This window comes from Aspergillus lentulus (assembly GCF_001445615.1).
Source record: "Aspergillus lentulus DNA, contig: Alt04, strain: IFM 54703, whole genome shotgun sequence".
NCBI classification, from domain to species: Eukaryota; Fungi; Ascomycota; class Eurotiomycetes; order Eurotiales; family Aspergillaceae; genus Aspergillus; species Aspergillus lentulus.
The window spans coordinates 1127189-1140298 of record NW_028322122.1 but is presented as its reverse complement, the minus strand read 5'-3'; the positions used below and the strand labels follow the sequence as shown (position 1 = coordinate 1140298).

General features: G+C 48.2%; 3 protein-coding genes across 3 annotated transcripts; 1 reads left to right on the top strand and 2 right to left on the bottom strand.

Annotated features, from left to right (window-relative positions):
• Positions 1–1076: 1076 nt before the first annotated feature.
• atfA (bZIP transcription factor atfA) lies at positions 1077–2983 on the bottom strand (the record flags this gene model as incomplete). Its single annotated transcript, XM_033562584.1, has 3 exons — positions 1077–1383; positions 1456–2587; positions 2950–2983. The coding sequence occupies 3 exons, from the start codon at positions 2981–2983 to the stop codon at positions 1077–1079; spliced, it is 1473 nt and encodes a 490-aa protein (XP_033418475.1).
• A 3104-nt stretch (positions 2984–6087) lies between these two features.
• ALT_1658 (hydroxyisourate hydrolase) lies at positions 6088–6678 on the bottom strand (the record flags this gene model as incomplete). Its single annotated transcript, XM_033562585.2, has 1 exon — positions 6088–6678. The coding sequence occupies one exon, from the start codon at positions 6676–6678 to the stop codon at positions 6088–6090; it is 591 nt and encodes a 196-aa protein (XP_033418476.1).
• A 713-nt stretch (positions 6679–7391) lies between these two features.
• ALT_1657 (ArsA family ATPase) lies at positions 7392–8528 on the top strand (the record flags this gene model as incomplete). Its single annotated transcript, XM_033562586.2, has 3 exons — positions 7392–7781; positions 7843–8432; positions 8486–8528. The coding sequence occupies 3 exons, from the start codon at positions 7392–7394 to the stop codon at positions 8526–8528; spliced, it is 1023 nt and encodes a 340-aa protein (XP_033418477.1).
• Positions 8529–13110: the final 4582 nt, after the last annotated feature.

Here is a 13110-nt window from a genome sequence, read left to right as displayed (position 1 = left end):
TTTCTCGAGGACTTCTATCTTTCAATGTCGCGCGTTGCTCGAGTCAACCGTATGTGACGCGGATGAAGGAAAACGCGAAGGTGGGGAGTCTGTTGATCAGTGTGCGCCGTCAAAGAGAGTTTCCGAAGTGCCGCAGCGCATCCTGGGAATTGAGTTGAGAAAGTTCCCTAACAGATTACCTCATCCACTTTGACTGACAGCTCAATTCCCATAGCAAAAAGGGCTCATGAAGGCTGGGATGTTTGTGTTTGTCTTGACTGATCTGTATCAAGTCGCGCACGCCAAGACCGGCAGACGTCAATAAGGTACGGGTTTCTTGGTTAGGCGCCTAATGGATTCATCGTAGGGAAAAACGATTACTACTACTTGCAGTTAATCCGCGACACAATTAATACTTCTCGAAGTTTTATACACCGACGACGATTCAATTTACAAATTGAAAGCTATAAGAACCTGAATCGCGTTTCATTCACAATGCCTAAGACACCATACGCGAAGGAAGTCATCAAGACACCAGAACAAACCTGAGCCGCCAACGCCGCCCATATTAAAGCTGAAAACAACGGCTGGAAACACCAGTGCCCCCATGAACATAAAAACAAGTAAAAATAGTCCCCGGTAAAGAACAAGAAAAGGAAGGCCAGAGTACAGAGATACTACACTGCCCGAGCCTTGAGAGCCACAAATGCAACTCGAGGCTTGGAGTTGATGAAAGAAGGATTCGAGATAAGACAGACAGGAGAAAGAAACAAATCAAACCGCCAACAATCTTTTGCGCCCAAACTGCACCGTCCGAGAGTGCAATCAAAGTCCATCGCACCAGCTGGATCTTTCCGTCAATTTTGGAGTTCGTACACATCATAAACACCGGCCCATGCTATAGGTCCGCGGGAAAGTCGCAGCCGAGAAATCGAAAATGTAAGAGCCCGCGTAGGGGCGAAAAAGCTGAAGTGAGAAGCACCGTATCACCGTCTAGACCCGAGCGGCCTGTACACTGTCGAGCAGAGATCGAATTTTAGATGTCATAATCATGATCAGGCGTCAATTAAAGATCATGAGCGGGTGAAATCACATAATCATCGTCGCATACCCTGAGTAGGGATAGGTGCACCTGGCTGCATACCCATGTTGTTTGCGATGTTGTACGGATGAGGGTCGAAGCCTGTCGACATTCCATTCATCATGAGAGGACCTAGTCCCTGAGCTTGAGACACGGGACAGTCCTTGTGAGCAAGCAACAAAGTCTTCAGGTTGACGATTTCCTCGCGAAGCTGCGTGACAGTGGCGGTAAGCGCGTCATTCTCCGTAGTAAATAGCTCGACCTTCGCCTGAAGATTGGCGAGCCACTGTTTCTTGCGCTGACGACATTTCAGAGCCGCGACCCTAAGTCAGATTATATTGTATTAGTATCAGATCAGTATTGCCTCGGGAGTCATGCAACTGTCAAGAGCGTACCGGTTCCTCTCCAAGAAATTTCTCCTCTTCTCTTCGTCCGTCATCTTCTTCGTGTCGGTCTGAGATTTCTTCTTCATGTCATCCTCATCCTCAGAGTCGCCAGCTTCGGACGGAGGCTCGGCGCTGCCGGAGCTAATGCTTGTCTTGGCCTTCTTGTTCGGACCCTTGGCGGGTGTATCGTCTGCTTTGCGTCTATTGTTGGTTGTATTTCCTGTTTTCGTGGCAGTATTCTTCTTTCCTTTCCCTTTGGCGGAAGGCTTTGCCTGTTCTGCCTGCATATCAGATGCATCACCGCTCATCTCTCTACTACTGGCTACGGAGCCATTGACATTTTGAGATCCACGCCTGTCTGCGTCACGCGATTGATTGGTGCCCTGAATAGTATGAGGTGGAACAGACGATTGGTTGGAGACGAATTGATTGGCCTGTCCGCCCTTGGCCAACATGAACAACCCGTTGGCTGCATCTGCAGCATCGTGATGCGTGAAAGGGTCCACGCTGGCAGGCTGACTGCTCTTAATATCCATGCTCACACTGTGAACTCCCTCGGAATCGACTGTGGGATTGGAAGTAGGACCACTCAAGCCGTTCTTCTTGGCAGCGTTCAATGCAGTACGATGGAATTCAATTGTGGAGGGAGTCGCGCCGCCGCTCTGTAGTTGCTGCAGAATCGCCTGGGAGTTCGGGCTCGGGGCAGGGAACATAGAACCCCCACCGCCTGGAGTGAGACCGGTGCGAAGAGAAGATTCGTTGGGAGTCGGGAAACCTCGGCCAATGCTGTCGAAATAATCATTACCACCAGCTGGTCCAGCAAGCATGGCAGGACTCAACGGCCCAGAGCGCAAAGAATTGGACCAATTATAGCCACCGTTGGAACTGGTGCCAGGCAAAGCAGGTGATGTGAGCGCTGCTACAGGGGGCAGTAACGACTTTCCAGGAGTTTCGCTCTGGGAACCACCCCCAAATGATTGTTCGAAGGGATTGGGCTCCAGAGAGAAGGGATTGTGAACCGAGTTGAAGTAATCCGGAGTATCTGTGGCAGTAGTTACAGCAGGTCGCGGGGGAGGCGCCAGCGAGGTTTGCGAGTCGACATCAGGCTTCTGGTCCTTAGTATCGGAAGGCGCTTTGGACTCTGAGATGCGCAATTAGAACCCAGGTCAGTAGAGGTACAATAAGGTAGAAGTAACGATGATGCGACAACAAGGTGATTTGATCAAACGTGTTGTGTGGTAAAGGGTGTTTTCTTTGCATCGCGTGGCTGACAGGGTCCGAATCTGATAAGGAGGATCCCCTCCATCGATGACGCCAAGTGTGAGGTCATCCCGACGGCAGGATACAGATCGCAGTATCTGGGGAAGAAGTGGCGTACTGCCAGACCAAAAAGAGTCAAGACTTCACAAAGGAGGGGAAGACCAGAGGATAGACAGAGAAGGTTTCGTGTAAAAGGTACCAAAATTCATATCCATGACGCACAAGAAGACATATACTACTCACCTCCAGCGTCCAACGCGTTCTTCTTCGAATCCATTGGCGATGAATTACGAGTGTTTGTACTATGCGGTAGATTTGCGGGCACAGACGAAGCGACAGCAGCAGACATCATAGACCCAGAGGAGGAAACAATATATTAGGCGAGTGCAGGGCAGCCGCGAGTAAGTGACCAAGGTAGAGGTAGTAATAGTAGGGGAAGGGAAAAAGACGGGAAACAAGCGAGTGGACGTGGTGGCGAGAACGCAGAACAAATTTGCGATCAACCAGATATAAAAGAGGATCAAATAGAATAGTAGGATAAGAGAAGAATCCTTGAGAGTAGAAAAAGAAAGAAATGTTGATAATTTGCTTTGTCGTTGTTCTGGTCTCTGTATCTTCTCGTCTTTTTCCCTGGTGCTGTACTATACGTACACCCAAGGCAAAGCGCACGTACTTAGTGTGTAGTGACTTTTCGAGGTGTCAAGGGGAGAAGAAGAGTTGTGACGTAGTCCGGTTCAACAAGGAGTATTTTATTTTAGGGGGGGTGGAAGAAAAGAATGGAAGAAGAGGGGAGGCGGTCGAGGGTGGTGAGCTAAGCGTTTCGACTAGTCAGCATCCGACTAGTGTGCTATCGGGTTCATAGTAGTTCCCCGTCACGCCAGAAACATGTAACCCTGGATGAGTACAAAAACCTGTGGTTGTCCTTCCAGGTTGCAACCTCGAATCGATTTTATGTTATCCCAGCAATCTCTTCTTCTTCTTCTTTCTGCTTATTGTTCTTTAAGTTTCAATATTATTATTTCTTTCCTTGTTTCAATATGTGATCTCTCTGATTCTCCCATTTTATCCGCTACTTTTGGAGAGATGGAAGAAACCAACAAAAGGCAGGAGAAAATCAAAAAAAAATAAAATAAAAATAAAAATAAAAATAAAATAAAACAAAAAAGAAAAAAGGAAAGAAAAAGAAATACTAAAAAACCCAAGGCCAGAAGGGAACGAATAACAAGAAATCAAATCTGAATAGTAATCGTAGCAGCAAAAATCATCGCCCTTACCTATGGTGCTGTGGACTCCCCGGCAATATTTCTCGACCAATATGAATGACGAAATCGCGTCGGAACCACACCAGACGCGGTGGTTGGCTAACAGGGGAATTTGATAAGCAAACTGCTTCTAGTTTTTCTTGTTCTTTTTTTCCCCTGTTTGGTTGAGTAATATGGAGAAAGATTAAAGAATGTTTGCCCGTTATCCAGGGATGAAAATGACTCGAAAAGAGTGAAATGAAAGAGCCAGACCCAGCACACGACAGCCCAGAAGCAGCATAGAAGGAAAATCATGGGGGGCAGAAGAGGAGATGGGGCAGGGAAAACTTGGATGAGATCACGGTGACGACGACAGGAATTTTCCTTTGGGGTATGTCGGACCAGCCGGGTGGCCACTGGGCGACAGGTGGGCCCACATGAACTGGCAGTTGGCCACTCATGGGCCAGTCTCCCGGCCCCACCTGGATTTTTGCAACCTTGGCTCTTCAAAGTACCTTTCTACATACAACAATTTAGCATGTAGATACTCCCATAGTCACCCCAGAAGTAACACCACGATCTTGTGAAATTCAAATCCTGAAATCTGAGTACTGACGACTGATGTCTGTCAGAGGACACCTAAAAGTACGCGCATGTCTCAGTGGAAGAGAGTTCTTTGTAGGGCTCCATTCAAAAGATGATCCAGAGATAGGTGTGAATTTGCGAAGCCAGCCAACAGAGACTCGCGCGGAAGAATCCTTCAATACCTAATTGGGTCTCGATTCTTATCCTCTATCACTCTGCGCTGCTGATTGGATCTCAGCAATGACGCAATGACCGAGGCCGCTCTTATTGTGGGTTCTGCTCACGTGATTATAAGGTACTGACTTTCTGGTTGGACGACAGAGTCAAATCTGCCGGGTCGTCAGTTGCCACTCGGATTCCGTCTCGCCAACAGGCACACGGACTAATTTCTCAATTAAGACGACCCCATATGCACTAGCACTAGTCTGTCTGAAGCAAGATGACCACAAATTTCCTACAGTACCAAGTGGTAGAGGTGCCGTTATCACAGTAATCTTGTCGAGATGGTGCTCATCAAGGTAGATTATTTGCATCCATTATGCCAGGCTTGGCCAGCCCTTGCAATGGCGCAGGATGCTTCCCCGGGGCCAATGCATTGAATCTGGTCTGCCAGGTCCCCTGGCATGATTCATGTTGTGATTAGCCCAATCCTCGCTCCAAGACAAGGTAGTGAAGTTCACGAATCCCTGTTGGGGGTATCACAGGTATTGATGCGAATGGGGTAATGCTCAGCGTGGCCACGGGCCACGCTACCTGTCTAGTCTCGCAAATCAATGAACAGTATCGCTACCAGGGAAATTCGAGCATATACTCTATTCCAACCATCTGACGATCTCTGGATGGATCTCAAGATATTCAGGAAATACTGGGTTGGAGTTGGGGCTGCATCGCTAGCTACTCCGTACAGCCTGTCCATATCTGGGATTACTCGCTTGTTTCAATTCTGCCATGCAGCCACTACCTTGCAATAGTTGAACATTGAATCTCATTGTAACTCAAGCATCGACTCTATTCTTCTACATAGCATTTATTTGCCTTCATTCCAAATGACCATCTGGTATCGTTTCATATCTATGCTTGACTTTGGAGTGGTAGTAGGTTGACCGATGCCTTTCCTTGCCTGCAGCGCTTGAGAACTGCTCCATATGTGGAACTTAGCTACATTGGCGATCGGATGGATCACGGACGAGCACCGTCACAAGTCACATAGCAGTACAGCTGTTGACAACTTGACCAGACCATTGGCGCTAATTCAATCATTCTCAATGCACCTTTGTTTATATCACATCCATGATGACTTATTTATAATCTAGTTCACCCAATTGTCAATTCCGGTTCATTAGAAGTACATATTCAATTGCAGCATTTAGACTACCCCATTTTAAAGATATACGGAGTACGGACGGAGTACCTCTGGTAGTCCCTGTTTCATCATTTTAGAGCTTCTCCAGATACGTCACTGCGCGCGCTCCACAATCAGAAAAAAAGAAAAAAAAAGAGGACTAACGATCCACTATCAAACCATCAAACCATGATAACCATCAACGGCCTCCTTTTAAGAACCCCGATAAGTAGAATAATTCCAAGGCCCCAGCAGCACCGGCACATGGTAGTGGCGCCAACCCTCCTCTCCCTCCCGTCCACGGCCCTTCACTGTGAACTTCACCTCCACCTCCGGCCAAAAACTCTCAATCCCCTGCGCTTCATACCAGGGCCCAACCTCAAAACGCACGGCCCAGTTCGTCTTGCTATCCGCAGTTGGCAGCGATGAAAGCACCCCCGAAACCGTCGTAGTTATTGCGGCGGTGGCAGTCCAATTCTTCACACGTCCATCTGCGTCCGTCGTTGCGCTGAATGTGACGGGGCTTTGGCTGGTGTTGTTGCCATTGCTGCTCCCGAGGAATGTCAGCGTTACGGGGAGATCTGCGGCGGGGGTACCCGTCAGGGTGTTCAGGACATGGCAGGTGATAGGATCGCGAGACATTTGGCCAGCTACCTGTGCGGCGGTTGAGATACTGCGACTGGAAGATGTGGTTTGTGGTGATGGGCCGGAGGCTTGAAGGAGCTGTTTCTGGTAGAGGGCAAGACGGTCGGTGGCTTTAACCAATTGGTCTGTTGACTGGGTCTGGCCTTCTCCAATGTCCATCAAGTAGATTTAAAATGAGGTTTGGAGAAGCAGGTATGAGGAAATTTTCTCAGAAGTAGATAAAGCATGACTATCTGTTGGCACAAGGGGTCCTTTTCTATCTCCGCTTCTCATGCTTCGGAGAGTACCGACAGCTGTACTCCATACGGAGTATACCTTCAGTGGGGCGTTGACCTTCTGATTTTTGTGCGAAATATGAGATTTGGCACATAACTTTTGCTCCTGGACATCCGAGAGCCATTACAATGGACTCGTAGATGAAGATGGCACCAGGTCCATTATGTCGATTCAATGTGATCTCCTCGAGTAAAGTTGAGATCATCCAAATATACAGGTGTTGAGGCCTCAGGCAGAAAGCTCCAGCACGTGCCCCGCCGATGATGGCTGGAGCGTCCAGATGGTTCTACCACTTGACCGTGCTTTGACAGTTGTAAATAGTTTTGTTTTTCTGTATTTGCTTGCTTGTCTGTCGATACTTTCAAGTCAGGTTCCTGCGACTCATATTAATCTCAAGCCCATTTTCTCGGAAGCTTCCACACACCACAATCAAAACTTTTGGCCTCTGCGGGGAAGCAAATACGTGTAAATTCAACCCCATCACTGCTCACCGAACAAGCAAAATAACCCTTCGCAAAGCCTTTGAGCATTTTCTCACTGCTCTAAGTTGCAATAGATTTCTGCTTGCCAGGTTCTGAACTTCCGAATCCCTCAAAATGTCTTCAACTGCGGTCGTGCACGGCGACGATCTCATGGAGCCGACGCTCCAGTCCATTCTCAGCCAGAAGACCTTGCGATGGATCTTTGTTGGTGGTAAAGGAGGTGTCGGAAAGACAACAACATCATGCTCGCTCGCGATCCAGCTCGCTAAAGTTCGCAAATCCGTCCTGCTCATCTCGACCGACCCCGCACACAACCTGAGCGACGCCTTCGGGCAGAAGTTCGGAAAGGAGGCCAGGCTGGTCGATGGATACTCCAATCTTAGCGCTATGGAAATTGATCCGAACGGCAGCATCCAGGATCTCCTCGCTAGCGGGGAGTCGCAGGGCGATGATCCCATGGCCGGACTGGGTATGGGTAATATGATGCAGGATCTGGCTTTCAGCGTATGTGCAGCCTGTGACAATACTGAGAGTGTGTGTCCATGCTAACAATCAATGTTCGTAGATCCCCGGTGTTGACGAGGCTATGTCCTTCGCCGAAGTCTTGAAGCAAGTCAAGTCTCTGTCTTATGAGGTTATTGTGTTCGACACTGCACCAACCGGACACACCCTTCGTTTCCTTCAGTTTCCCACCGTCCTTGAGAAGGCCCTCGCGAAACTCTCTCAGCTATCGTCTCAGTTCGGACCAATGCTGAACTCGATCCTCGGTGCTCGTGGCGGCCTCCCAGGCGGACAGAACATCGACGAGCTTCTCCAGAAGATGGAGTCTCTGCGGGAGACTATTAGCGAGGTGAATACGCAGTTCAAGAATCCCGACATGACCACCTTCGTGTGTGTTTGCATCGCCGAATTCCTGTCACTGTACGAGACCGAGCGTATGATCCAGGAACTAACGAGCTACGGTATCGATACCCATGCCATCGTGGTCAACCAGCTTCTGTTCCCCAAGGAAGGAAGCGGATGCGAGCAGTGCAATGCTCGCAGGAAGATGCAGAAGAAGTACCTTGAGCAAATCGAGGAGCTTTACGAAGACTTCAACGTTGTCCGGATGCCATTGCTGGTTGAGGAAGTTAGAGGAAAGGAGAAGTTGGAAAAGTCAGTCCTCAATCCCAATACTCGGTGGAAACAACGACTAACAATGTCTACAGGTTCAGCGAGATGCTCGTGCACCCTTACGTTCCTCCCCAATAGACTACCCTAAACATGACAATTGTTGTATCCATATGAGAGCCGTAAGAGATATAGTCGGGACGAGTTACGAAATGAATAGACCATAATGATTTGAGATCATACTGCGTTCTGTGCTCAAGTTCACCCTCGAATTCAGTCTACTGGTTCTGACTTGAATAACTAACTGTAGAAATCGGTGCTTTCTCGTTTTACTTTGCTCTTGTCTCAGTTGGCACACATGAGTGTGGCTGACTTCTTCTTTGAGTGATTCGCCACAGCGCCTCACTTTTCACAGTCTCCGAAAGATCGGCGGGGTGAAGCATGTAGTTCACATACTGTCACAAAGTATCTCAAAGCCTCGAGCAAGCTCTTGTTGCACTTGAAGCCTTATCCATGCTGTTTGAGGTTGCTCTGGAGACGAATTAGCAGGCAGCTCGGAACAAGAGCCCGATTCCATAACACACACCAAATCTAACTTGCTAAGGGTTGGCGCGTGAAAACTGAGGCGCAGGCATACTTCCATTGAATATCAAGAACGCTTCAAGTCCAAGTGAGTTGTTGCTTTGACGATGCAAGCCTCAACTTTGCTTCGTATCAATTTGAAGGGCCATTGGATCAATGCAAAACGTAAGTCACTTTACATGTAACTGTCATGAGGTGATATACTGTTCTATGTCTGTGAATTGTTATTAGGTTGTTGAAGGGAGTTAGCCTAGTCAATCAAGCAGCGTCTGGACGTGATGAAGCTCAACAGATCAGCAGGTGCTGTCACGAAGTGATCGATGTTCGGTGCAAGCTGGATTGCTTATTCCAGTTGAGTGAGGCGAGTGATAGGTGTAGTATTGACGCTCCAACCAATTTGGATATGAAACAGAAGACAGAATGCCTTTGTCGGCTGGACTACAGCACTTCGCCTTGATACCTGGATAGCGCAAGGTGCTCAGTACTTCCTGCCTTGATGTTGTAAATGAGGCCGGGGCCTCTGGTTTGCTCAATGGGCCACTTGGTAGTTCCATTTGCAAAGATCTCCAAGTAGGATCGTCCTCGGTGTCTGAGATATAGAAATATTTGGGCCTTGTTTCAGTAGTATCAGGCAGTTCGCCGATCCCTCGTGCGTTGTGTTGTTTAAAGATCAAGGTCTCAAGATCACCAGAGCAAGTGAAACAGCCTTATCAGAGATTGTATTCCTACAATCCGCCTTGGGGCTTACACAGCCAGAATAACGCTCACTGAATTCGCTTTCTTTGAACTCCACGTAAGAGGCCATGACTCTCCTCTTGCGCTCGAAGTTGAAATCGTAGTCAAAGGTTACCCTCGGTACAAGCCGTGGTCGTCAGGGCAAGTCTGTGAAGACATTTATAGAAATAGCTGCCTGGGCTTCCATGGTGGGTATGCGCAAGGTCCATGCCGAGCCATTCAGGAAGCACCAGAACACACAGCCATCAGTTAAAGGCAAGTCTAGAAGCAGCAATGACACTGTGACAGTGTGGCATACTCGAAGTGGTCCGAAATGAAGTCGTTGACCATGCATCCCAACGGCCACGGTATGGAATGGTTGGCTGGTCGCTCTCCGGCCACATTGGTGGGTTAGTAGCTGCATCTACGCAGGAAGGTAGCCAGACAAAATCAGCGGACGGGCTCTTCCCATGTACCTAGCTGGGTGGAGATCACCAAGACCCAGCGGAAAGACTTGTAACGTTCTGCTTCAGACAGTTTCATAGGCCGCAGGGGCGGATCCTTGTTGATACATTGCATCGATGAGCGCTTAGGAATCGACTGGTGAAGAGATGGACTCCCGAATGACCAGTCACCGAATCCAAAATCAGTATTATTTTGCTTTGTTGCTGAAGGGTCTCGGATCGTTTCTGCAGATTCTTATCGAGAACGAAACTTAGGAGGCCCGGTTGCAAGACGGAGCCATCGATAAATATGAGTTGCGGGGGACACTGCATGGAAGCCGTCAAACATCGCTTCCTGAATCGGCCTTGTGCATATAATGCAGTGTCCTTCTCCTCGGTTCTGGATCAATATAGTTGTTGCCAACTGGTCCACGCGTTCTTGGACTCGGCATGTCTATACCTTAGTTACCTACTGTCGGTGTCAGTCGAGACAGTGAAGTTCCTCCTAAAATCCAGCTTTCTGCTTTGATTTGTCTAACATGCATTGGCTCTTTTCCCAGATACAAAGAAATGGGTCGAGCGTGGAATTGCTCTCAGGCCTGCCTGTACAACAAATCCACTACGCATAGATAATCAATCGCTCTCGGATCTTACAACGATGATCAGTGGGACCCCTTCTGTTTACGGCCCTCTCTGATCTTAAGATATATTTAAACTCGGAATACTAAGCGCCCTCATTGAGCTGGGGAAAGTTTAAAAGAAAGTTTCGGAATGTTATTGATAAAATATTCTACTACCTGGACTTGTCCTAGGATGTCAGCGCATGGAGCCACGACAACATCCCAACAGACCAATTTGGTGCCGCATGTTCACCGCAATCTAGTCCAAGGATCTTGAAATTGGGACGCACGATTAAGGAATAGGACCTGGCCCTGGGCGCAGCGGCCTAGGAGCGCATGGCATGGGTGCAGCTGGCTTCGATTTGCGAACGGTATTAGTCTTCGTCAAAGTCAAGCCTCACTTTTGTTTTACCGGTGCGAAAAGGGGTTGAATCTCGTCCTCTCAAAGAGTGAGGCGGTCCCTTCCGGGATCCGATGAGCACAATGGACCAAATTGGCTTTCCAGCCATCTTATCACTCTGCTCGTGATGGATACTCCTTTGAAGTTCTGGACTAACTGTGAGTGTGATCTCGTCTGGAAGATTCTATAGTGGTTGCAAATGGGAATGCTGATCAGCTTCACTAAGCGAGTATGATCGTATATTGCAGCTGAACATTTCGAACCTCAATCAATTCCTTCGAACTCATGCAGATGATCTTCGTATTTATCTCGCCGTTATCCCTTACATGAGTAGAGTCGGTCTGGGGTTATATATACACTCATCGTCCATTCATGTACCTGTTTCGTGCCATCATCACCTTTCCTAAACCGCCATCCTACGCGAGCATCCAACCAAGCTTATATACCTCCAAGCGTGCACTCTAGAACGACAAAACGCTTACGAAGATGTCACAGGTCCAGCAATATTGGCTCCCAGGCTATGGTCTCTCAAGACACATTGTGCTGGGCCATATTCAGTATTTCCTTGGACCATCGGCAACTGTCAGACCCTATACTTACCAGGTAAACGATCACTTAGTTGGCGAAACGTGATAAATGGGAAGAGTCTGCCTAACCCGCGAGATTGATACAAACAGGGGCGCGACGGCTATCTCATCAATGGCATGCCTTTGACACGGGTCTCTGCTCCCTTCTAGCACTGCTTTCCTACTGCCGTGTCGCTAACAGGATCACACAGGAACAAATCAATGATCTGGCCATCATGTCACGAGAGTACGAACGGCAGGAATCCCTTCGAATGACGGGAGATATCCTTACACCCCATTCCTGCAGGGAGTCAGAGCCGTATATCAACGAGATAGTACCGGTGCGCGCCTTTGGGCATCGCAGGCAGCCCGTTGACCACGGAGGGCGGCGTGGGCGATGATTCCAAGTCATTTGATTGACAATAGATTTTCACCGATTTAGAGCCAGTGATATCTTCGAGCGTATTCCTTTGATTGTCTCCTGGCTTTTGCTTTTTCACCATATACCCATCGGAGCGCGCCAGTCCATTTTTCACGTACTACTATTTTGTTTTGATCAAGACCGTCGTTTTCGCTGCAAGCGTTATGTCGAATCCGTCTTTTGTTTGAACAACTCTTGAGATTTGAAATCGGGCCATGTATCAATAACTGGCCTCGACTACAATTCATTTTTTCGGGTTGCTTTGGCTTTGATATGGATCGCCTTCTTTGGTCCTAGAGATGTTCTCCAATGGCCTCTTGATCGCTACAAATAATCCACGAGACATCCTTCTTCATAGGCAGTCTCATTGTTCAGCGTCATCGGCGCCGTTTAGCCTGCTGATAAGGCAATAGGCAATGAATGAATACAGGAATGACATGAGGTAACCGGAAGGTCGATACTGAATTTCACTCATCTGTCTATAGACCATTCGTAACAGCATATCAATGGATCAATCAACATAGCACAAAGCTCTGAGACCGTGCGAGACAATATGACTCTCATCAATCGTTACAATCGGTCATTCGCCCGGCTCCGACGTAGAATCCTAGAGTCCCGGAACACGGACTCCAGCTGGCTTCCCTTTCGGTTCTTCCGTCGCTTCTAAACCCTTAGAAATGTCAAAGACTCAATCAACGGCCGCTCATTTTCTTTTCTCATCATCACAGAAACACATAGAGAGTCAAGCAGGAGGCCCAAGAGAGATATCTAAAACTCTGACAACATAAAATAGAAAGGAGGAGGAATTACGGGGAACATGAAAAGTGGACCACCTGAACGCCAGCCTGATGCCACTCTGCTTGGTCCCATCACACGAGAAACCCACAGGTCGTGGGGATTTTTAACATGAACAGAACCATTCGGAGGAAGGAAAAAGGATGAATTTTGTTTTCGGGGCGTAAATCGAATTCTTTACT